Raw genomic sequence first — 22,845 nt, forward strand, 5'->3', positions numbered from 1 at the left:
AAACGTCATTTAATGTTATACTGCGGGGGAAAATACATGTCCTCCACAGATAACATGGAACACGCAGATAGCATGGAAGACGCAGATAACATGGAAGACGCAGATAAAACTCGTGCATCAAAGATGTTGCAAGCGCCGGGTCTAAACAAAGAGAGCTCTGGAGGCATAATATACCACAATGCATAGAGCAGGTATAAATCCCCAGTGATAATCAATTAGATGTCTAATCATTAAACTTGTTAGCCAGTTTCGGAAAGTCAGGAAGCAAAGACTAAAAAAAAGACTTTCTTTGTGCCCGAAGACGCGAAATAAAAAAATTTCCACAAATTTTTCCGTTGCAAGACTCGTCTCAGTTGAGCAGACTGTCTGACAGTTGTATTTCCACTGCTTTCTTGATTACAGAATCCCAATGGGATTAGCCTAGAATTTTTAGCACAGTGCCTAGGAATTTTGCATAATGCTGCGTCTCGTAAGAGCAGATTGTCGTCAAAAGTTGCTAGAGCTACTGTCTTGGCTGGTAGGCGGAACATCATATTCAGTTCATGCTGCTTCATGATTCTGGCACTTTTTGAAGAAACTTTGGCCGCGTATTGAAAAATGAACGTAGACTGCACACGGTTTCCTCTTCTTTTGGTTAGCCTCGCTTTTCGGCTCTAAGGACTGAGTGACCGGGTCCGGGTTCCCGTTCAACATGAGAATCCTTTCGGTTCAAATGACTGTGAGCACTGTGGGACTTAACTTCTGAGGTCATGAGTCCCCTAGAACTTAGAACTACTTAAACGTAACTAACCTAAGGACATCACACACATCCTTGCTCGAGGCAGGATTCGAACCTGCGGTCATACCGGTCCCGCGGTTCCAGACTGAAGCGCCTAGAACCGCTCGGTCACATCGGTCGGGCCTTTCGGTTCAATCACGCTTGAATGAGCGCTTGAAAATTCTGAACACAATGATCGCTGCCTAACTAGCCAAAAGGAAGAGAAAACTTGGCGGATGCTAACGAGTAGTTTGAAGAAACATATACGGCTGTGATTTTGTAATCAAATGAAACATTACTCCAAATTTGGCAGAGTTAAAAATTGCAAGGAGATGGCATGCTAATGTACAGTGAGCAAATGAAATATAAATTAGGACCTACATTCCGAATTTAGTGCTAGAATAGCACTTAATCAGCAAAACGATAAAGCCTTGCGGTCGCTGATTGTTGCTTCTCTTTCCTCACGCTATTTTTACAATTGACACAATAGGTAAACGCGCAACTGGACAATAACGTATACGATATGAATGAAACTTCCTGGCAGATTAAAACTGTGTGCCGGACCGAGACTCGAACTCGGGACTTTTACGATATGAATGTTTCGGAGGGTGCCTTTTTGCCGCGAATGACGCCCATGCGCTAACGGAGAATAGTCAGTGAAGATGTGGAAAAGCTAAGCTCTCACTAGCTTAATGTATTATATTGGCTCTATGGTACCTAGCACGTCAAGAACAAAAAAATTCTTAGAAATATTAGCTAGCTCGCTTTTAGATATGTTGCTGTTACGTTTTGCTATTACACAGTGATTACCTCAGGGCGAAAACGTGCATTGCTAACCACAATTTTCTGAATTTATTTTTGAATGTTGAAAAAACTCTTCAACGACATTTCTGTTTCTAGCCAGTTTTTTAGTTGTAGAATGCTGCTTATTTGGTAGACATCACTTGTGAAAAAATTCTTCATTCGAACCTACTAGAAACACATGTTAACATTTTAAATGAATGTCATATTATGCTTATGGCTGTACAAGTTTTTCTTCTGATATTGCAGTTTAGGCGTTAAGCTATTGTCAAGTATAAATAATTTGTGCCATGTTAAGGAAAGTATATAAGTTTTACGTAGGTTAGTGTCCGATTTTACAACAATGGGGCAATAGCTGTGACAACTGACGTAAGTAACGTCACTTGACTCGTGCTTATTTCTCATGCAGATTGAAACAAATGCAGCTGTAAAACGTAAGTCACAACGTGGCAGCAAAGATCTTACTTTGTATAACCGCATTTCTGATTCGTTCTGCATGAAAAATAACATGAGTAAAGTGATGTTACTTATCTCAGTTGTCATAGCTGTTACCCGTATGCTGTAAAACGGGACACAAGTCTACATGGGTTCCGTCACTTAAAACATGTGTGTTCCGTGACGTGGCACTAATTATTAATGCTTGGCAGTGGCGTAACGCCGAAATTCAGATGTTAAAGATGTTACACAGCCAAAAACTGCGGATTCAAGTTACAAGTTAATTCACAAGTTAAAATGTGTACCATACGTACAATTTTCAGTTTAACATTTCTTCGCCTACTCCTGCAGATGTTTGTTAATCAGTGAGCATACATGTCTTCTGTAACTAGAGCTGTACAAATATGGAAACAAAAAATATGCTGCTTGTGGCCACAAAAAGAAGCCGTCTTTTATTTGTGCTGTCATTTTAGGAGTATGACACGGCCATACTTAAATTTATGAGAAAATCTCTGCGAACCATTTACTGAGCATATAAATATGCTTGGCTAACTGCGACAAAGAATGAATAACACAAACTATCTGCGTTTAATTCCGCCATCAGGCTGCATCACTAACAAGTGCGATAAGGTTAGTACCCAACTGAGTGGAAATAAAGCAAATCTAACTTTGCTGCACCAGTTTTCGGAAGGGGGAACTGGAGGGGCACTGTGCAGGGTAGCGGGTGGCAACAGCAGAAATCTGTGCTACGTGTCGCTGCGGCAAGATGGCGGCCGTCATCGATCGGTGGTCAGCTTTCTCTCGCCCCCTCGCCCGCAGAGCTCAGCTTTTCCTCTGTGAAGCCCGAGTTTCTGGAAGACCTCTCACACGATCAGGACGACTACAGATCACGTGCGACACTTTCTGAAATCCGTCCTTTAGCAATACTTTCACCGCCTATCGACATATTTGTAGACATGGTAACAAGTATGAGAAACATCTCTTGATTGGACTCTCACTGCGCTAAATGTAAGAGTAGTACTTTTGACACTGGTTTATTTTAATACCAATCGAAGTTACTACAGTGAGAACTTCTGGCTTCATAACAAATATGTTGCCTGTTTACAATTACAGGGCGGACGTGTGAAAGTCACACTTGTTGCACACGTTCACTGTCGCTGCCTGTAAATTAATGTAGTCGTCAATGGAAGTGGTTGTAGTCTTATCCTTGGAATGTATATCCTCGATACACAACAAAGTGAAGCGGCTCTAACCAGATTCCGGCGAACATATTTTTTCATCCTTACACGAGGCGATTTCCCCCTTTGGGACAGTGGTTATTTTGCTAAAAAATTTTCTATAATAAAGGAACGTGTTCAGCACTGAGTGATCAACAGCTGTCGGTTCTCCAAACAAGTGAGGAATAGCATTAGACGCTATTTATGACGACCAAAATGACGCCGAAGTTGTAAGTAACTCTGTTGGGGCGCTTAGTTATACTCTTCGGAATTCCGTATGTATTCCGCCGCTTTCGGCCACAGTGGGCAACCTCCTTTATCGCTTTTATTAACACACGAAAGCTGCCACATGCAAGGCACAAATATGAAAACTTTAAGTCAAGTTTTCCCAGATACCCATTCAAGTTATAAGTAGCTCACAGCTCAGAAAGAGAAATTAGTGAAAGCGAAAATGAATTTTAGCTCTTAAGAAATCTGTTACCAGTGTATATTGCGTAAAAGATGAAATACACGATATTCTTCCCGAAAGTTTCCTTTTAACACTGCTGCTAATACCTTCCCCGACCACCAACTTCGCATCGCCATTTTTCCTGCTAAAGCGTAGTCCAGGTGCCTACATTGAGACAGTGTTTGCTAAAGTGCTGATAAAAAGTAATCTAAAAAATAGCAAAATTAAGATGGTGTTGTGATAGAAAATATCTACGTCAGCTGTCAGAGCCCTAGCGATTAAATTTCCAGTGTTTTGACGGCGTAAAATAAATACTATTTATTCGCTTTTTATTTCGCTATCCAGACAGCCGTATCTGTTGCTTTACATTCGATTTGCAACTGATTTAAATGAATTTCGTCTGTGAATGTGCTTTCAGACTTTGGCTTGTGGCTTCAAAATTTATTCCAATTCCGTTGGAAACCAATAAATACAGGCGTTTGGGTACAGAAATAGAATAGTGTAAATTGTACTGCAATGGCATGAAAATCTTAGCAACTGTCTTCCCCACGTCTCCATCACTGTGAAAGCTGCAAGAAATTAAATGGTACCTTAATCATTGTCACAGTTTCCGCATGACTAAAACCGAAGTATTACCAACAACATATGTAGCAGGAGACACCGTCAGCGCTTGTACGTGGAAGTGTCTAGTCTACTGAGAGTGACGTAAGCCTGTAAGAACCGTATAGGCTGCAAGCTGGTCTATAGCTAAGAGAGCTACAAACTCCCTGTAACGACGACTGAAGCGGGATTTTTGTAATAAAATCTGCTGACATGCCACAGCGCAGAAAAAAAAAGAAAGAAAAAGAAACAGCAAGGTTAAGAATATAGTAGTGACAAAGAAAGGAAGGTTAAAGATCGATTGATTCACACTGGTCGTCACGGAACGGAATGTTATCTTCAAGGTTTCCCGGGACGACATTTTTGATGTTGACGTTGGTGGGGTGACAGTGGCGTCGTCTGATAACGTCGGAAGATCTCGCCGTGCTCCTCATTCGTGGCATAGTAGTGAACTGAACTACTTTTATCTTCTCAATTTGTATTTTGTTGTTCATTTTGCATTCGTCGCATAGTGCGAAGGTTACATGAGAACTTTGAGATTTTTCCTATGAATGTTCTTCCAAAAAACAGACCACATAAGTAATTTAGATTTTACAATATCTAGACAAAGAAGACACCTACTCTGTGCTTATTTAACAATTTATACAGATAAAATAATTATTAAAATGTCTTTTTAATAGTGAAAAAATTAACTCTATTGAAGGAGAAAAATATTTTCGCATTATGTGGCACTTATAAAGGAAATAAGAAGCAAATAATAAAGTAAAATGGCATTACGTAATGTCTTCAAAGTATTTTTTGATGTGTGTAGGTACATAATTAGTAGGGCAAATAAATATCGATATTTTGAAATGTGTAGAAGACACTTTTTCGATCATATGGAACCCGGCCCGCTTTGTCCGACGACGACACTCAGAAAGCTGTGGATTGTGGGTACCGGCGCTCAGGTTGATGCAGTGTTCCTAGACGTCTGGTAGGCGTTCGATACACACTTAACAAAAGACGAGCGTACGGAATTAGGCCAGCTGTGTGACAGGAATGAAAAGCTTCTAGCAAACACAACACAGCATGTTTTTCTCAACGGAGAGAAATTGAACATTGGGCGTATTAGAGGGGAGTGCAATAGGACCATCACTTTTCACAATATACGTAAATGACCAAGTGGATCACGTCGGAAGTTCCATGACGCTTTTCGCGGATGGTGCTGTTGTATCAGAAAATTTTACCGCTAGAAAACTGTAACAAAATGCAGGAAGATCGCCCGCATCTCGTGGTCGTGCGGTAGCGTTCTCGCTTCCCACGCCCGGGTTCCCGGGTTCGATTCCCGGCGGGGTCAGGAATTTTCTCTGCCTCGTGATGGCTGGGTGTTGTGTACTGTCCTTAGGTTAGTTAGGTTTAAGTAGTTCTAAGTTCTAGGGGACTGATGACCATCGATGTTAAGTCCCATAGTGCTCAGAGCCATTTTTTTGCAGGAAGATCTGCAGAGGATGCACGCTTAGTGTGGGGCCTCGCAGTTCATACTTAAAACAAGTCTAACGTGTTGCACATACATAGGCAGGGATAGCCATTACTGTATGATTACACGATTCCATAAATCACCTAGCAGTGCACGTACGGAGCAAATTAAAGTGTAACGGCCACACACCTAAGAGTAACCATAGACAGATGCCAAACAGATTCATTGGAAGAATCCTCAGGTAGCTCACCCACAAAGGAGGTAGCGTACAAAATCCTCGTTTCAGCAATACTCCATTGCTGCTCATCAGTTTGAGATTAGTACCAGATACGACTGATGCAGCAAACAGGTAAGACACAAAGAAGAGCAGCACGTTTCGTTACAGGTTCACTTCATAAGCGTGACAGCGTCACAGAGGCTCGGCCAACTCCAGTTGCAGATGCTGTAGGAGAGGTGTTCTGCCCTGTGGTGTGGTTTATTGTTTAAAGTACGTCCTGTTTGACACGCACTTTGGACAACCGTTTCTCCCAGCACACACGATTGCGCTGAGCGTCGCTTGTATGGTACTTCAACATTTAAGGTGGAACTGTGCAGCTAATGGCACTACCTTTTATTCTACATAATAGCCAATTACAGTATTTGACGTCTATAGCGAAGTATCGTGTGCTTGTATCTGAAAGTATGTGTATTTCTATATATAAAAGCATTTTGGTCTTGAATATTGTTCGCTTAGAATTTACTTTTATAAGAAATTTGCGTTTCTGTAAACTTTATAACAAAACAGGTGTTACTTTTGTCTGTTTATAATAGGCCATCGGATGATGGTTTAAACTCGAAACGCGTCATGATAGTTAATAATATAATTCAGAGGAAACCCGCGACTTGTTTCAAGCACCCTCACAACTCTTTTAAATTCTTCCCAATAACTGTACCCATAAGTATCCTAAGCCACCCACCATAAGGTGGCTTACGGAGTACAAATGTATAACCATATTCTTCCAGTTTTGAACAATGTGCAAAATTTATGAGAAGGCCTATCAAGGACAAGTGTTACGAATCTTATTTCGGCTGTTAATGAACTTTAATATCTTTGTTATTTTCTCAGTTTTTGTGAGGCGGCGGAACTTTATAACCTCACCTTCACCGTCCAGTACTGGTCTAAGCGACGTGACATTATGCTGAAGCTCCGTCTAGAGTGAACACACAACCATTTGACGGCGACATTAGCTTCCGTTCCGATATGTTACGTTGACGCCCAGTACTGAGCCGTTTTCAGATGTCCTGTCTATCTTGACATCTGTAACTAAGTCGAACGGTGCAGAAGATGGTAACGGTCGCGATCTTATAGAACGAACCAATGTCAGCAACTGACTGAAACGAAGTAAGCGAACCACGTAAAACTAAAACCGGCACGGTGTATTCCTACAGAATCGGAACCTAGTTATTTAACCATTGCACAACGACGTTAGTACCTCTTAATTCGCAATTAAAGGCCCTCAAAACGTTCCCGACTGTTTTTGGTAGATGGTAACCGATGTCTCTCTCTCTCTCTCTCTCTCTCTCTCTCTCTCTCTCTCTGTTCCGTGTGTGTGTGTGTGTGTGTGTGTGTGTGTGTGTGTGTGTGTGTGTGTGTGTGTGTGTGTACGTACACACACAGAGGTTCGTCAGCCGTGGCAGAAGCTGCGCCCTCAAGAGGGAGTCCCCAGAAGAGCAGTCATGAATGCTGAGGGCGGGTGAGTACCGTTGTAACGGCCTCTCACAATATGCGCTTTCGCTCCGGCCGTCAGCTTAGCGAGCCAGGGGGTGTCTGGCATGTCTGCCGACACACGTGGACCTCCAGTCCTCCCCGATGCGTTCCGGCGAAAGGCCTACCCTTAAACGTCTCTTTTCAGGCACCGTTACATTGCTTCCAACTCGAGATGCCCCAAGTTATTGGCCACGCTCTTCCAACGAACGAAAGATAACCAGTTACAAATTACCTGAAATATTTTCGCTCCTAGAGGGCATCAATCAGTCGTATGCTGTTTTCATGACCTTTTTACGGTACATTTCAAGAAATACTTATTATTGTCATTATTATTACTATTATTATTATTAGCCAGTAACCTCATCAAAATGAGAGGAAATAAAATGTAATAAACATTATCACACAAATATTTAAGAAGTGAGATAACTGAAGACGGAGGAAGCAAAGAAGACAAACAAAGAATTCTAAAAGCAAAAGCAATGCTCACGGATAAAAGAAAAATGCTTTCTTCAGAAATCATATGTACTGAAGTGAGTAAAAAAGGGATTGTGTGTTGCATTTTAAGCGTAACACTGTATGGAAGCACAACCTGAACGATAGGCAAAAATGAAATCTCTTGAAGCGTGACACGCGGTGTAGCCGCGCGGTCTTAGGCGTCTTGTCACGGTCCGCGCGGCTCCCCCCGTCGGAGGTTCGAGTCCTCCCTCGGGCCTGGGTGTGTGTGGTGTGTTGTCCTTAGAGTAACTTAGTTTAAGTTAGATTAACTTCAAATGGTTCAAATGGCTCTGAGCACTATGGGACTTAACATCTGACGCCATCAGTCCCCTAGAACTTACAAGGGAACCTCCCCATCGCACCCCCCTCAGATTTAGTTATAAGTTGGCACAGTGGATAGGCCTTGAAAAACTGAACACAGATCAATTGAGAAAACAGGAAGAAGTTGTGTGGAACTGTGGAAAAATAAGCAAAATATACAAACTGAGTAGTTCATGGGAAGATAGGCAACATCAAGGACACTGGGACCACAGGAGCGTCGTGGTCTCGTGGTAGCGTGAGTAGCTGTGGAACGAAAGGTCCTTGGTTCAAATCATCCATCGAGTGAAAAGTTTAATTTTTTATTTTCAGTTTATGTGACAAACTCTTATGTTTTCATCACTTTTTTGGGAGTGATTATCACATACACAAGAAAACCTAAATCGGGCAAGGTAGAAGAATCTTTTTACCCATTCACCAAGTGTACAAGTTAGGTGGGTCGACAACATATTCCTGTCATGTGACGCACATGCCGTCACCAGTGTCGTATAGAATATATCGGATGTGTTTTCCTGTGGAGGAATCAGTTGCCCTATGACCTTGCGATCAAATGTTTTCGGTTCCCATTGGAGAGGCACCTCCTTTCGTCTACTAATCGCACGGTTTTGCGATGCGGTCGCAAAACACAGACACTAAACTTATTACAGTGAACAGAGACATCAATGAACGAACGGACAGATAATAACTATGCAAAAATAAAGAATGTAAAATTTTCACTCGAGGGAAGACTTGAACCTAGGACCTTTCGTTCTGCAGCTGCTCACGCTACGACGGGACCACGGGGCTCCTGAGCTCACGTTGTCCATGATGTTGCCTATGTCGCCCATGGACTACTCAGTTTGTATATTTTGCTTATTTTTTCACAGTTCCACACAACTTCTTCCTGTTTTCTCAATTGATCTGTGTTCAGTTTATCAAGGCCTATCCACTGTGCCAACTTATAACTAAATCTGAGGGGGGTGCGATGGGGAGGTTCCCTTGTTAGAACTACTTAAACCTAACTAACCTAAGGACATCACACACATCCATGCCAGAGGCAGGATTCGAACCTGCGACCAGACTGAAGTGCCTAGAACCGCTCGGTCACCCTGGCCGGCTTAGATTAAGTAGTGCGTAAGTTTAGGGACCGATGACCTCCGCAGCTGGGTCCCATAAGACCTTACCACAAATTTCCAAACATTTTTCTTGAAGCGTTTAAGTACGGTGCTGCAGACACCTGTTGAATTGGACAGATAACACTAACAACCAGGAATTCCTGCAAAGAATTGTCGAAGAAAGGTCCTTTAGGAGACCAAAAGAGCGAAGAAGACGTGATGAGTGTTCTGTCCTAGAAGAAATATTACGAAGCACGAAGGTCCGAAGAACACTGCGACCAGCATTTTTAAAAGAAGCTATACGTAATGCGGGAGTCCTTAACTATGCAGAAATAAAAACATTACATCCTAACAGATTCAGGAGGAGATCTCCCAACCAATCGGAAGACATCACGGAAACGAAGAGCCAGTAACTTCATTTCAAGCCACAAATTAGGCTTCGTAGCGTCTGCACCATTGTGAGCTGAACCGCGTGAACAACCTCGTAGTCGTATCGGAGATAAAGAGCAGCAGCTGTCAAATGACCGAGGCCGAACAAGGATTCGTGTTCATCGTCTGTAAAACATAACACTTGCTAGAAGGCAATATCACACATAGTAACCGCTCTGCGCATCAGCGGTATGGAGCAGCCTCACAAGGAACTGTTAAAAGCTGTGACGAGATCATAACTCTACGAGGTAAGCACCAGCGTGGGACGCGTTCATAGGAAGTAGTAATCGTTGCTCTCACGGTACACAGGATGAACGACTGTGACGTATGCGCCTTATCCTTAAGTGTAAATTTTATCCTGCGAATAATGTACAACAACAGCCAGTCAGAATTCAGTTTTGGTAAACTTTATTTGAAAAACACGACTTTGGTTTCAAAGTTACAAATTTATCATCACACGGCTTGCAGGTATTCATCAAAACACGGGGTACAGTGATATATAGGTGAGTACGCTTACCATGTGTTTTATAATAAGGATAAATTTGTAAATTCTGTGCCAGTAACGTGCTTTGATTTATTTTTTTTTTTTTTGCAAAATAAGTTGTTGTTGTTGTGGTCTTCAGTCCTGAGACTGGTTTGATGCAGCTCTCCATGCTACTATATCCTGAGCAAGCTTCTTCATCTCCCAGTACGTACTGCAGCCTACATCCTTCTGAATCTGCTTAGTGTATTCATCTCTTGGTCTCCTCCTACGATTTTTACCCTCCACGCTGCCCTCCCTTGATGCCTCAGAACATGTCCTACCAACCGATCCCTTCTTCTAGTCAAGTTGTGCCCCAAACTCCTCCCCAATTCTATTCAATACCTCCTCATTAGTTATGTGATCTACCCATCTAATCTTCAGCATTCTTCTGTAGCACCACATTTCGAAAGCTTCGCAAAATATAGTGAACACAAATTGAATTGACGCTGACTGCTGATGGACTGTATCACACAACACCCACTATTCCCCAATAATGTCATTACGTGGCAAAATAGCACAATACCATATCATTCGTATGCTATCATAGCTGCGCAAAGAGGTTACTGAGATAACTTGTTCGTAAAATAAAATGTTCAAGAACTGTGAAGGATAGCAGAAAGGGAGGCAAGGAAGGGGGAATGTTTAGACCTTCAGCAGAGGTATGAGCGGGATGGACGAGCAGGGGAGAAGGGAATTCAGACTACGTGGAAAGTGGGGAGGATGATGAGTAGGAGAAGAAGCTGGAGGATGAGATTAGTGTTTAACGTCCCGCCGACAACTCGGATTAGGGAGGGATAGGGATGGAAACGGGCCGTGCCCTTTCGAACAAACCATCCCGGCATTTGCCCGAAATCACGGAAAACCTAAATCAGGATGGCCGGAGACGGGTTTGAACTGTCGTCTTCCCGAATGCGATACGGAATGCGAAAATGGGGAGAGGGGGGGGGGGGGGCCTCAGACCAACTCTGAGTAGATGCTAATGGTGATTGTGGGTCATATGTCTTTATTTAATATTATACTGAGTGGTCTATTAACTTAACAGTTATGTGGTTTGCCAGATTGGTCTCATCATTTATGAGTTGTTTCATTTCTGTTGTGTGAGTCTTTTTCTTTTTAATATGCTAGTTTTCTTGTAGAGTGTAAAGGTGTTTCTCGTGTATTATTATGAACTCCATGTCTATGCCTCTGACGGTAATTTTGTCTTAGAGTGGGAGGACGGCTCAGATCCTTAACAGAGCTTCCAAAAATGCGCAAGCAGTCACGGCTGGTAGGGCACAGCTAAATGCTAGCTAATGAGCTGCACAGCGCCGCCGTCTTTCGCATCTGCTGGCAAGCGGGCTGAAAGGCCATGGCGACGCCCCCTACTCACCTTGCCGTGCTCCTTATCGAAGTCGCACTCGCGGCCCGGGTCCGCCGTGCTGTAGCCGTTGGTGCTGGGATTGAACACCAGCTGGATGTTGGTGCCCGTCGCCACGAACGCCTGCAAAACCACCGACCGACGTGCTGGTTATCTGTACATATATTTTAATTTAACCCCCCCCCCCCCCACCCGCCGCGGTTTTCTCTCGTGAAGGCTAATCTCAGGATCTGTTGTAGAGATTTTGTGCAGTTTTCACTAATAGGAAGGTTATCTGCTAACTCCTCAATTACCAGGTGTACCACTTCCAGCGCTCTCACCAAACAAAAGTCCCTGGCACTGCTGAGAACTGAACCCGAATCGGCACGTGGCAGTCAGACACGCAGACCGCTCACTATCGGAGGCGGACTGCTGACCAAAAAATACAGAACAAAACTGTAATAAACTGATCATGAAGGTGGTGCGAAGCAGTCACCATGAGGAATTTCAAACGAATGATAAGATCATTTATAACTATCATGCCCTTGTACAGGAATATTTATGCACTAACGGATTCCGTTTTCCGCTTTGAGATTAAAAGTCTGAAGTTTGGCTCTACAACTAATGGTTACTGATCATCAGAAGCTTTTATAGCAGTCTTCAACTTTTGTAGTCCTGTCTTCCTCAGTTGCGTGTAATATTACGGTATGTTGATAATTTTTACTTATGGACCGTCTGACAGCAACTGAATAAAACACAATTTTAGTGCCATACGCGTTTCGCCTTTATTTTCTGCAAGGCATCATCAGTGGCAGGTTGCGTGGACAATTTCTTACATATTACGCTCCTGTTGCATTTTTGCTGTTGTTCTTCTTCTGCATTGCATTGAAACAAGCTTTCAGTTCATAGTGCTCTGGAATGGGGAAAAAACCTCAAATTGGCATTCATAAGAAGAAGAACAACACCAAAAATGCAACAGAAGGGTAATATGTAAGAAATTGTCCACGCAACCTGCCACTGATGATGCCTTGCAGAAAATAAAGGCGAAACGCGTATGGCACTAATATTGTGTTTTATTCAGTTGCTTTCAGACGGTCCATAAGTAAAAACTATCAACATACCGTAATTTTATAGCAATGCTGGTGATTATGGTAAAAGTGCTTAAAAAGGAGAAGTCCCGTTAACTCTCTGCAAGCATCATGAAGTTGGACGTAGACGGAACAATGGTTTCCAAAACATCAGTTATATGACGTACCTTTAGAACTCAGAGATCCACGCGAGTTCTTGGGTATTAAAGATTTTTTGACCCACTTGCGCAGCCGAGGACACTAACGCACGCATGCGCGATGGCGCTCGACTCTTGAGTAAGCCAGATGTAGTCCTATCCTGGTGGTGGATGAAATTTTCACTTTTTTTCTCCTCGGTGGGGCACCACAGCCTCGATAAAATTGAAGAAATACATGCACAAATACACATGGCACGTGACAATTGACTAGGGCAATGTATCTGTTGTTAGTGTAGATGCACCTGAGAATGTGCCATACGCTAAACTAGTGTTGCAGAATAAAGCAATTTTAAAGCTGTCCGGTAGAATAATATCCTTCAAATTTTCAGTGCTAGCAAGAGGAGAATGTTGGTGGTATAAAATTCTGATCGTTAGTTTTTGCGCCAGTGTCCTGGATTAAATTCCGTATCTCACTGCAGCGTCTCATGTAGTGAGGGCACATGATACTGTTGATGGGGATCCGCCGTCGGATGGGGACGTTAAAATTTACCAGCCCGCATGGTGTTATTCAAGAGGAGTATAACACGTGCCGGCATCGGGTATCAGCCTCTCCCTTCTTTCATTATCACCATCGCCACACAAGACGGGCATTGCAGGTTACTCTTTGACATTGTCAATCGGAGGGGGGGGGGGGGGGGAGATCGATCTGTTGATTTAAAACATGTTGAATAAAAATCCTACATCAAGATCGCAAATATTCTTTACCAAGCCATTTTTAGAGCAATCTTAAGTGTTGTTTAGTGTGTGACACGTTCACAGCGTCGTATTTTTTGGAACTAAGAGCCCGTAGTTAAATAAAGTATCCTAACGTGACAATCTTTGTTGGTTATGTAAACTGACAACTCTGATGAGTGGTTAACGTATTCAGTTTACATAACCAACTACGAGTTTCACTTCAGGTTTTTTTATATAACTAGGGCGACTTAGCTCTAGAAAATACGACGATGTGTAGTGAGTCTCACAAACTGAACAATATTTTAGACTGATCTGAAGATGGTTCGGTAATGAGCCGAAACTGGTATGCAGTAACGAAAATTTGCGACCTTGACAGGAGTTTTATCCACACATATTACAAACATTACACTGTACAAGCAACCTACACTCTACGAATACACATACGACACAATGCCCATATATCCGCATAAAAAAGGACCAGTGAGAGCGGAGAAAGAGCACTTTTTCCAATAAGCGATTTAACCTCACCCCATAGGATATTCCAACCAACAATGCCACACAAAATTTACATTTTTAAAGATCATATCATTTACAACGTAATTTTTTAACTTTCCAATTTTTACGTTACCCCAATGTTAACGCTTACAATCACAGACTCAGAAACAAATATCCTAGTCTTGAATGAAATTATGTACGTTCGTAGTCAATATAAGGATTACATAAAATTTATGAATTACAAAAGATTGATGTTTAAATCATTTGGGTTCAAATGGTTCAAATGGCTCTGAGCACTATGCGACTTAACTTCTTAGGTCATCAGTCACCTAGAACTTAGAACTAACTAAACCCAACTAACCTAAGGACATCACACACATCCATGCCCGAGGCAGGATTCGAACCTGCGACCGTAGCGGTCGCTCGGCTCCAGACTGTAGCGCCTAGACCCGCACGGCCACTCCGGCCGGCAAATCATTTGGGGCGAAAAGTGATTTATCAAACGGGTAACTTAACTGTAAAAAATCGTCCTATGGTTTGTATGAAATGAGAAACCGAACATATATGATTAGTGGTCGAATCCATTAAGAATAGTGTTTGGGACAGAGGCTATCAGTAGGATGTGGAGCCAGGGGTGAGAACTGTACGTGTTTCCAAGAACGCTGAACACGCGATTCTGAAGTGAAAAATTCCTCTGAGACGCAAACATTATTTTTTTAGTGACGCCTGACATAGCCAGGGAGGAGACTGCGGTCTTAATGTGGCTTATTAAATAAATTTTTGAGCAAAAAACTTTTGACGTCTATTACGCAATTTTCCTGTCACAATTAAAGTACGACAACTAGTTTCGGTTCCTATTTGAAACCATCTTCAGATCGTTCAGAATGTGAAAAAGCGGTGAATGTGCATTGGAAAGCACCATTAGCTGTTGTCATGCAATAACTTATATGACAGTACTATACGAGAATGTCCAGTTGCATTAGTAAAAACTGGATTAAAAGCTCATTTTTTTTTTTTTTTTTTGTCAATAGTCTACTGACTGGTTTGATGGGGCCCGCCACGAATTCTTTTCCTGTGCTAACCTCTTCATCTCAGAGTAGCACTTGCAACCTACGTCCTCAATTATTTGCTTGACGTATTCCAATCTCTGTCTTCCTCTACAGTTTTTGCCCTCTACAGCTCCCTCTAGTACCATGGAAGTCATTCCCTCATGTCTTAGCAGATGTCCTATCATCCTGTCCCTTCTCCTTATCAGTGTTTTCCACATATTCCTTTCCTCTCCGATTCTGCGTAGAACCTCCTCATTCCTTACCTTATCAGTCAACCAATTTTCAACATTCGTCTATAGCACCACATCTCAAATGCTTCGATTCTCTTCTGTTCCGGTTTTCCCACAGTCCACGTTTCACTAGTTAGTATGCTTTTTACAAGATGGCGGCGTTCTAAGCTGCGCCTCGGCTGTAACATCACGTTTAACTCTGCCTTCGAACTTCTTTTTCATCGAATGTAATATCGATAATTATTGCAGAGTTGCAACAGTGAAATATCAGCAACAGCGTTTTTATTCAATAACATCAGATTTCTTCTTTGGGGGGGGGGGGGGGGCGGCAGAGGCGGGAGGAGGACAGGAAGCCCTTTTTAGGTTTCTTGAGCATAGTTCAACGGTGCATAAACTGTTAAAAACCATTACTAGTGGTGCGAAAGAAAAACAGTTTTGGTTGCAAGGGAAAAATACTTTTATTGACGCGTTTTATCCTTCTGGGACATTATCAGAAAATCTACAAGGAAAAATAAAAAAAAAAGGAAAGTAGTATTCGTCAGAGTAGATATGTTCCTACTTTGCAAAGCTATACTGGACCATACCTTGACGTATACTGTTGTCTTTGTCTTATAGATTTTCTGATGTTACCCCAGAGGGGCGAAAGGGTTTTGTTTTCTCTGCAACCAAGACTATTTTTCTTTCGAAATACTACCCGTGGTTGCTGTACCCGATACGCCATGGAATGGGATGAATAGTACATTTTAATATAGTCGTGATAAGATCAACTCCTTTTTATTTTTTAAATTTTTGATGTCTTCTAAAACTGAATGAATAGCCCTTTTTTTGTAAAAAAATCAACTAGGCAATCAAAAACAATCTAAAGTTTTTCGCGTTGCTTATTTTGCAATTATTGAGCGTTTTACAGGTTAAGGATATTCAAAACAGCATACAGAAATGAATGACACTCGCGAAATCTATTGCATTCGTTTCAGGAAAAATATATGATGTAGCCAAACAAGAGAGAGACACTTACGATTTCCGTGTGCCCCTCACGACAGCCGTTGTGGAAGCGGGCCTGCCTCTCTTCCAGTGGTCGGTCCCGGTAGCCAGTATACCGCACCTGCAACACGAACACACTTCCAGACTCATTGCTTCGAAGACAAGGATAGCAATTTAGCGCAATGCAACAGGCATTAAATTTGTGGGTTGTATGATGAGAAGAAACGAAGTGCCTGATAGCCAGGGATACGTCTACTGCCAAAGCACAGTTACCATACTCATAACCTCAACAAGTTAATAATAAATTAAGGGTGTAAGGCCGATGTGTTTAATTTGTCTCGTAGCATAGCAACCAATCTGCGCATCTACTGGTTTTGTTTCGACTGCAGCACAGCGAGCATTTGCATTGTAGAATTGGCGTTTATATCTCCTCCGAAGCTGCATCGTTTTAACCCAACCGGTGAGACACGTGGGGCAGGGGAGGATGCGGCTAATCCAGATAATAGCGTTAACTCCCCCGCAGAAGCTTGGGGAACCGCCTAAGAACTGTACCTTGACTGACTGCTGGATCAGTCCAATTGTCGCTAATCCGAAGCAGGAATCGATTTACGCTTTTTTGTATTGTTATCTCTCGCTATACGTACTATTCTGTCTGAATATGGGACGAAGGTGCTGACTCTCAAAGGTTAACAGCTACAGTTACATCTGACTACAAATTTAACACAATAGGCCGTTTACGACTGCAGGATAATTTGGCAGTGTGCAGATAAATGTGAAAACTGTCAGACGTTAGTCTGCCATGTCCCACTTGTAAATTTCTGATCAGAATAATATACAGAAGGATAGAAAATAATTGCAAACACAGTGCAGGAACATCAATTTGGTTTTAGAAAGAGAAAAGGTATGAGAAGAGCAATTCTGTCATTACGCTTGGTAGCTGAAGTCAAACGGAAGAAAAATTAGGATATCTTCCTAGCATTTGTCGACCCAGCGAAAGCCTTCTATAACTTAGGGCATGTTAAGAGAACAATCCGTAGAAGACTGGGCGACACAGTCATAGACAAACGGTCTATATCATACACGTACAAAATCTACGTGGGACTGACAAAAATGAACGGTCAACGAAGGCGAGTTAGTGTTAGGGACGGTGAGAGGTAGAAGTGCAGCTAATCACGCTTGTTGTTCACAACCTGTTCGTCAAGGAAGCAATAAAGTTAAAGAAAATTTCGGAAGAGAAATAAAAAAACAAATTTCGTCTACGACGCAGCTCCTTGGCCGGATGTAAGGAAGAGTAGAAGACCCGCCGAAAGGAACATATACTTAGCACTGAATATGGCTTAAGGATAACCACAGTTGATAAAGAGTACATGAAGATGTTCCAAAAGTAGATTAGCATAGGCGAAGGTAGCTTTCTTCACTAAAATAGCTCAACTGTATCAGATACTAATATACAATTGAAGAAAAAGTTTCTAGAAGTTTCGTTTGGAGCACTTCATGGAAGTCGAACGTGAACCATCGGACGTCTGGAGAAGTAAGACCCGGAAAAAGTTGGAAAATTGTGTTAGCGAAGAATGTTAAACTTCAGTGGATAGATAAAATTTGAGATGAAGAAGTACTCCAAAGAATAAGTGAGGATAAAAGTAGGTACTTTACAGAGTAGATCTTAGCATGATAATGTGACGCTAGGTGTCGAATGACCACTTTGACAACAAGATAGTGACCCACAGCTGAATGAACGACCGAGCCCTAATGGACCCATTGTCCATCTCCACCACGTTAACACAACACACAAACAGTTAAAACATCGAAACGACTAGCACAGTTGACGCTCTTAGCACATCGTTACGGACATTAGCTAGGCGACAGAAACAAGCGACAGGTCTACGATGAAAGAAGAGGCGCCAGGTGAGGTCCTGCACTAAAACGATACGAACCCAAGGTGAGAAAAAGATAGTACGAAATATTAAAGAAATCGGTACACGTAACAAATCCAGTGTAATTGTGAGGGATCCAAAATAAGCATGGCTGTCTGGGTCATTAAATGCTTAGGACCGGGCCTACGTACCTTTGACAGAATTCCACAGAGTATTCTTCGAGCAAAACGGCTGAGAAACTCCACGGCGGAACGCCTCGGACTCGCGTCAGGGGCTATTATCGCCTTCGCGCAGCGTTACTGCATTCGCGCCGCCGAATTATCTCAGCTGCCAGCATCTTCAGCGCTCATGGTTCTTCACAGTAGTCGCGCTAGTAAGGTGTCAACCTACACGCAGAGCATCATGCTTTCGAATCAGCTTTATTTTTACTACATTCTTCTGTAGTCGAATCACTGACTCCACTAAATTTAATGCTTAGGTACCTAAATCGGCAAGCACACCCACTGCACGAAGGGTGAAAGGAAACTGCCAGAGGTTACTCCAGTATCAGTACTGACCCTCTGTGCCTCTGACAGCGTATTGATAGATCATTACTTAAATTATAGAGCAATTTAGTAAAGTGTGGCGCGTAGACATTCAGCAAGGAACTCTAAAATTCCCTCTTCGTATGACCCAGTTGCCTTTACGAAACAGAAAGGAAGAAAATTGAAGACTTAATGTCACATCCAGTCTCATATCATTAATGACAGGCAAGGACGTGACGATATCGCCGTGAACCTTTCGAACGAACTTTGCGTGCCTCAAGTGATAGAGGGCGATCACGGTAAGCATGAATTAGACCGATCCGGAGGAAACCTGAACACCATTCCTATCGAATTGGGGTACAAGGCCTTAATCACTGCGCTGCCTCGCTCTCTCTCTTTTCAAGAGATCGATCGAAACGATCCATGGTATGATCCGTAACTTTCCCTTCCAGATCGACAGGAACGTTTGGACCATATCTAGGAAGTTCTTCGTTTGGAGCCTAGGTCTCGAAATAGTTTCCAGAATATTTACCACCAATGACATTAGCTGTCCTACATTAAGCATACTTAAAAACGACATTAAGCGTTAGCATCGGGGTTCTAAATACCATGCTTCCCTTTCCTTATTTCTCCTCCTAAAATCTTCCAACCTTTACCGCACAGTTATTGCAAATGCCCGAGAAAGGGATATTAAATAACATGCTTCCTAATCTGTCTGTAAAATTACACCGATCTGTTTTTCACACTGGGGTATTTTCACAACTTTAGGGTCCCGCAAAAAGGTAGAGGGAAGTTATGAAATGTTTGCTGAAAGATTCTGTTTACAGTTGCAGTCTGTAAAGATTTTTTATACTTCAGCAGATTTAAAATGTCAATTGTACAGATTATCACAACGGATGTGACAACATAGCAATTATTTCACTTGGTAATTTGGCCGAAGAATGGAGAGAATAAGTGGAATATGAAAAACGCAAAAGTCAAAATTTATGCATATATGCTAGAGAAATGTTTTCGGAGCCAGGATTAGCAATTAAGCAAAACCAAGGCAAGAAAGGCGATGAAATCTAAATTTAGTCATAATAAAAGTGGACACATTCCTATCAATCATATAAATGAATAACGGCAACCCTGTAGTTGCCTAAGTGATGCTCGCTGTATCAGGTACGTGAACTCCTGATTTCATCTTTGCAAGAAAAGGTTGTTCCAAAGCCTGATACAGTCACCTCTCTCCGCTTCCACAGCGTCACGTGAATACCTTGCGAACACAATCAGCGCTGTAACACCTACTCTAAAGTGCTGGTGTTAACATTGGCCACATTATAAAAGTTTTCATGTCCAATTAAATTGTATGTGGGAAAACACAGTTAAGAGTTTGAGTTCATTCCTTGTACGATTGTGTGTCGTAGGTTAATACTGACTGTAGAACTAGGACTGGACTTGGGCAGAACTTCATCAATTTAGAGAAATTAGAACACTTCGGCTACCGACACAAACCTTCAACTTTCGTCTGGTTCCTTCTCACATCTTCCAAATAAAACATACGGTGTATAATAGGCTGGGAAACTTCGGCTACCGACACAAACCTTCAACTTTCGTCTGGTTCCTTCTCACATCTTCCAAATAAAACATACGGTGTATAATAGGCTGGGAAACAAGTTTCAGATCATAACGAATGACCACTCACAGGCTTTGCGCGAAGTTCCTGAGTGAGGAGCTGCATTTCAAGTGCAGTCGGGACATCACTCTCCGATTTAGTTTTTTCACCCACTTGAAAAACTGAGTGACACGATTATGACCAAGAGGTAAAACCCAACGCAGCGGACACGAACAGCTCGGAGTGGGAGTGACTCAAAAGATGCAGAGCGGGTGCTGAAACCATCGAAAACCGTGTTTACTGCAGGGCATTCAACAGTTACAGGAACGAGAACAGTGGAAGATCCACACAATGAATACGATCGTAGAAGATATCGGTAAGGATTGAACGCCTCGTTAACATTAAGGTCTTTAATGAAGAAGTATTAAATGTTCGACGAGTTAGGGGCGCACGGAAACTCGCTGACTTGCTTCTGGCGACGTATTTAGTTAAATAATTGAAGAGCCATCGCCTATATGGTCCTGTCACCTATATGCCAAGCAGAGGACAGCCAAATCAGATGACAGTTGTTCTTGTGAATTTTCGTAGCTATGAGAGGGGGCCATTAGATGATAGTATCCATTACTGTAGCTGGCAACAGAGTACATACGTGCACCTAGTTCAGGAGAATAAAAATTCCGAACACTCGACAGCAATCCTTCAGGTAGTGTACACAGCATTGATCTTGCTCCTAATGCTAGCTGCATTTCCGAAAAGCATTTAGGTCAGTAAACACCAACGCTTACTGTCAGAAGTACGATAGTATGAGGCTACAAGCGAAATTTGTGAACGGTCTGAAGATTTCTTGGTGTAGAGGACGCAGCATGTAGTCTTAAATGCAGGGTCATCTACAGGTATAGGCGAAATTCAGACTCTGCGCAGATGAAATATTTTCTGAAACAAGTTGCACAAATAGTGAGTCAAGTGTTTTGGTGTAAGAATTGGCAACTCTCTTTAAATGTTCCGAGCTGTAAAACTGTGCACTTCACAAAACGAAAAATACTTAGTATCCTACGATCACAATGTCTTACTCGCGATTGGGATTATTCGCTTCATACAAAATACCTGGGTGTAATAATTAGTGGGCATATAAAATGGGACGATCATCTAGACTCAGCAGTTGTTAAAGCAGGTGGCAGACTTAGGTTCTTTGGTAGGACACTAAGGAAATGTAGGCTGCAAAGGAGATAGCTTACAATACACACACACACACACACACACACACACTACCCATCCTACAATATTGCTCAGGTGTTTGGGACACATACTAAATAGGGCTAACGTGGGATGCTGAACGTTACACGAAAGTGTGGCACGAATTGTAATAGTCTTGCTTGACACATGAGAGAGCAAAGCGGAGATGTTTAAGTAACTGAACTGGCAGACGCAAATTATCCGATGGAAACCTACTTACAAAGTTTCAAGAACCAGCTTTAAGGGGCTCCGGAACGCCCTATACTTGCAATGTTAAAATAACGCCTATAAATTACTTCTTTCCTCACAAAGTATTTGAGGTAGGAAGTTGAACTTTTTACAGATCATTTATTGGAATATGGGCTACAACTTAACACAGGGATTTTACAAAATTTTAGTTCAGTTATTAAAGATGATTTCTTTTCAATTGTAATGAAAATTCACAACATTTTTTTGCAATTTTTTATTTATATATTCAAAAATATACAGTTTTTTGGAAAAAGGCTGTGTTAAATTATGCAGAAGGTACTGTGTAACATTTACTGAAAGTTTGAAACAAATATGTTTGGAAGATCCTTAGAAAACATGTAATAAGTATGAGAAAATAAAACTTTTGGGAATCGAGCGACAAAGATTGGATTAACTTTTTAGTGCATTCCAGGTCCATAGGATGGATTATCTTCATCCTCTGCAAACTTCTCCTCCAGCTTCCTCTTGCTCCTCCTCCTGTTTACTCTTGCTTGTATTTCTAGACTCTTTACAGCCCTGTCTGCAGCCCGAAGGCGTTCCTTCTCTAAAGCAAGCATCGCTCGTTGTTGTGTTCGTAGATTTTGCTACCATTTTCTTCAGTTGCAGTTACTGCAACACTGTTCCAAAAGGTGGTCATGTATGAACACTTATCACATTTCAGTTGTATTTCACTAGCAAGTCCTACGTGCTTTATTATGGAGAGTTCCAGACCAACTTCACTACAATGAATACATCTTACACAGTTTGAAAAAATTCCTTTGAGAACCGACATATCAAATATTTCATTCACATCCGATTCGCCCATAAAGCATTCATAGTTTTCACTCATTGAACCAAGCTTCTTCTGTGAAGTATTTTCTTTCCCACTTTGACTGCTATGGGCAGGTGTACTTGAGAGGTTAGGTTCACTCACTTGGTTATCGTCTTTATTGTTTACAGTAATAACACATACCTTTGGCTTTCCAACATTTCTCCTTTTCTTAAAAGCCTTCAGAGGATT

The 22,845-nt window shown here is 42.0% G+C and overlaps 1 protein-coding gene across 1 annotated transcript in view; it reads right to left on the reverse strand.

Annotated features, from left to right (window-relative positions):
* The window catches only part of LOC126458555 (protein big brother), a 248,981-nt gene that overhangs the window by 198,783 nt on the left and 27,353 nt on the right, over positions 1 to 22,845 (reverse strand). The window contains exons 2-3 of the mRNA XM_050095677.1: positions 16,406 to 16,492; positions 11,690 to 11,800 (exon numbers count right to left, since the gene is read on the reverse strand). Of these exons, the coding sequence (XP_049951634.1) occupies positions 11,690 to 11,800; positions 16,406 to 16,492 (198 nt within the window). The remainder of the gene's footprint in view (positions 1 to 11,689; positions 11,801 to 16,405; positions 16,493 to 22,845) is intronic.

This window comes from Schistocerca serialis, chromosome 2 (genome assembly GCF_023864345.2).
Source record: "Schistocerca serialis cubense isolate TAMUIC-IGC-003099 chromosome 2, iqSchSeri2.2, whole genome shotgun sequence".
Lineage (NCBI taxonomy): Eukaryota > Metazoa > Arthropoda > Insecta > Orthoptera > Acrididae > Schistocerca > Schistocerca serialis.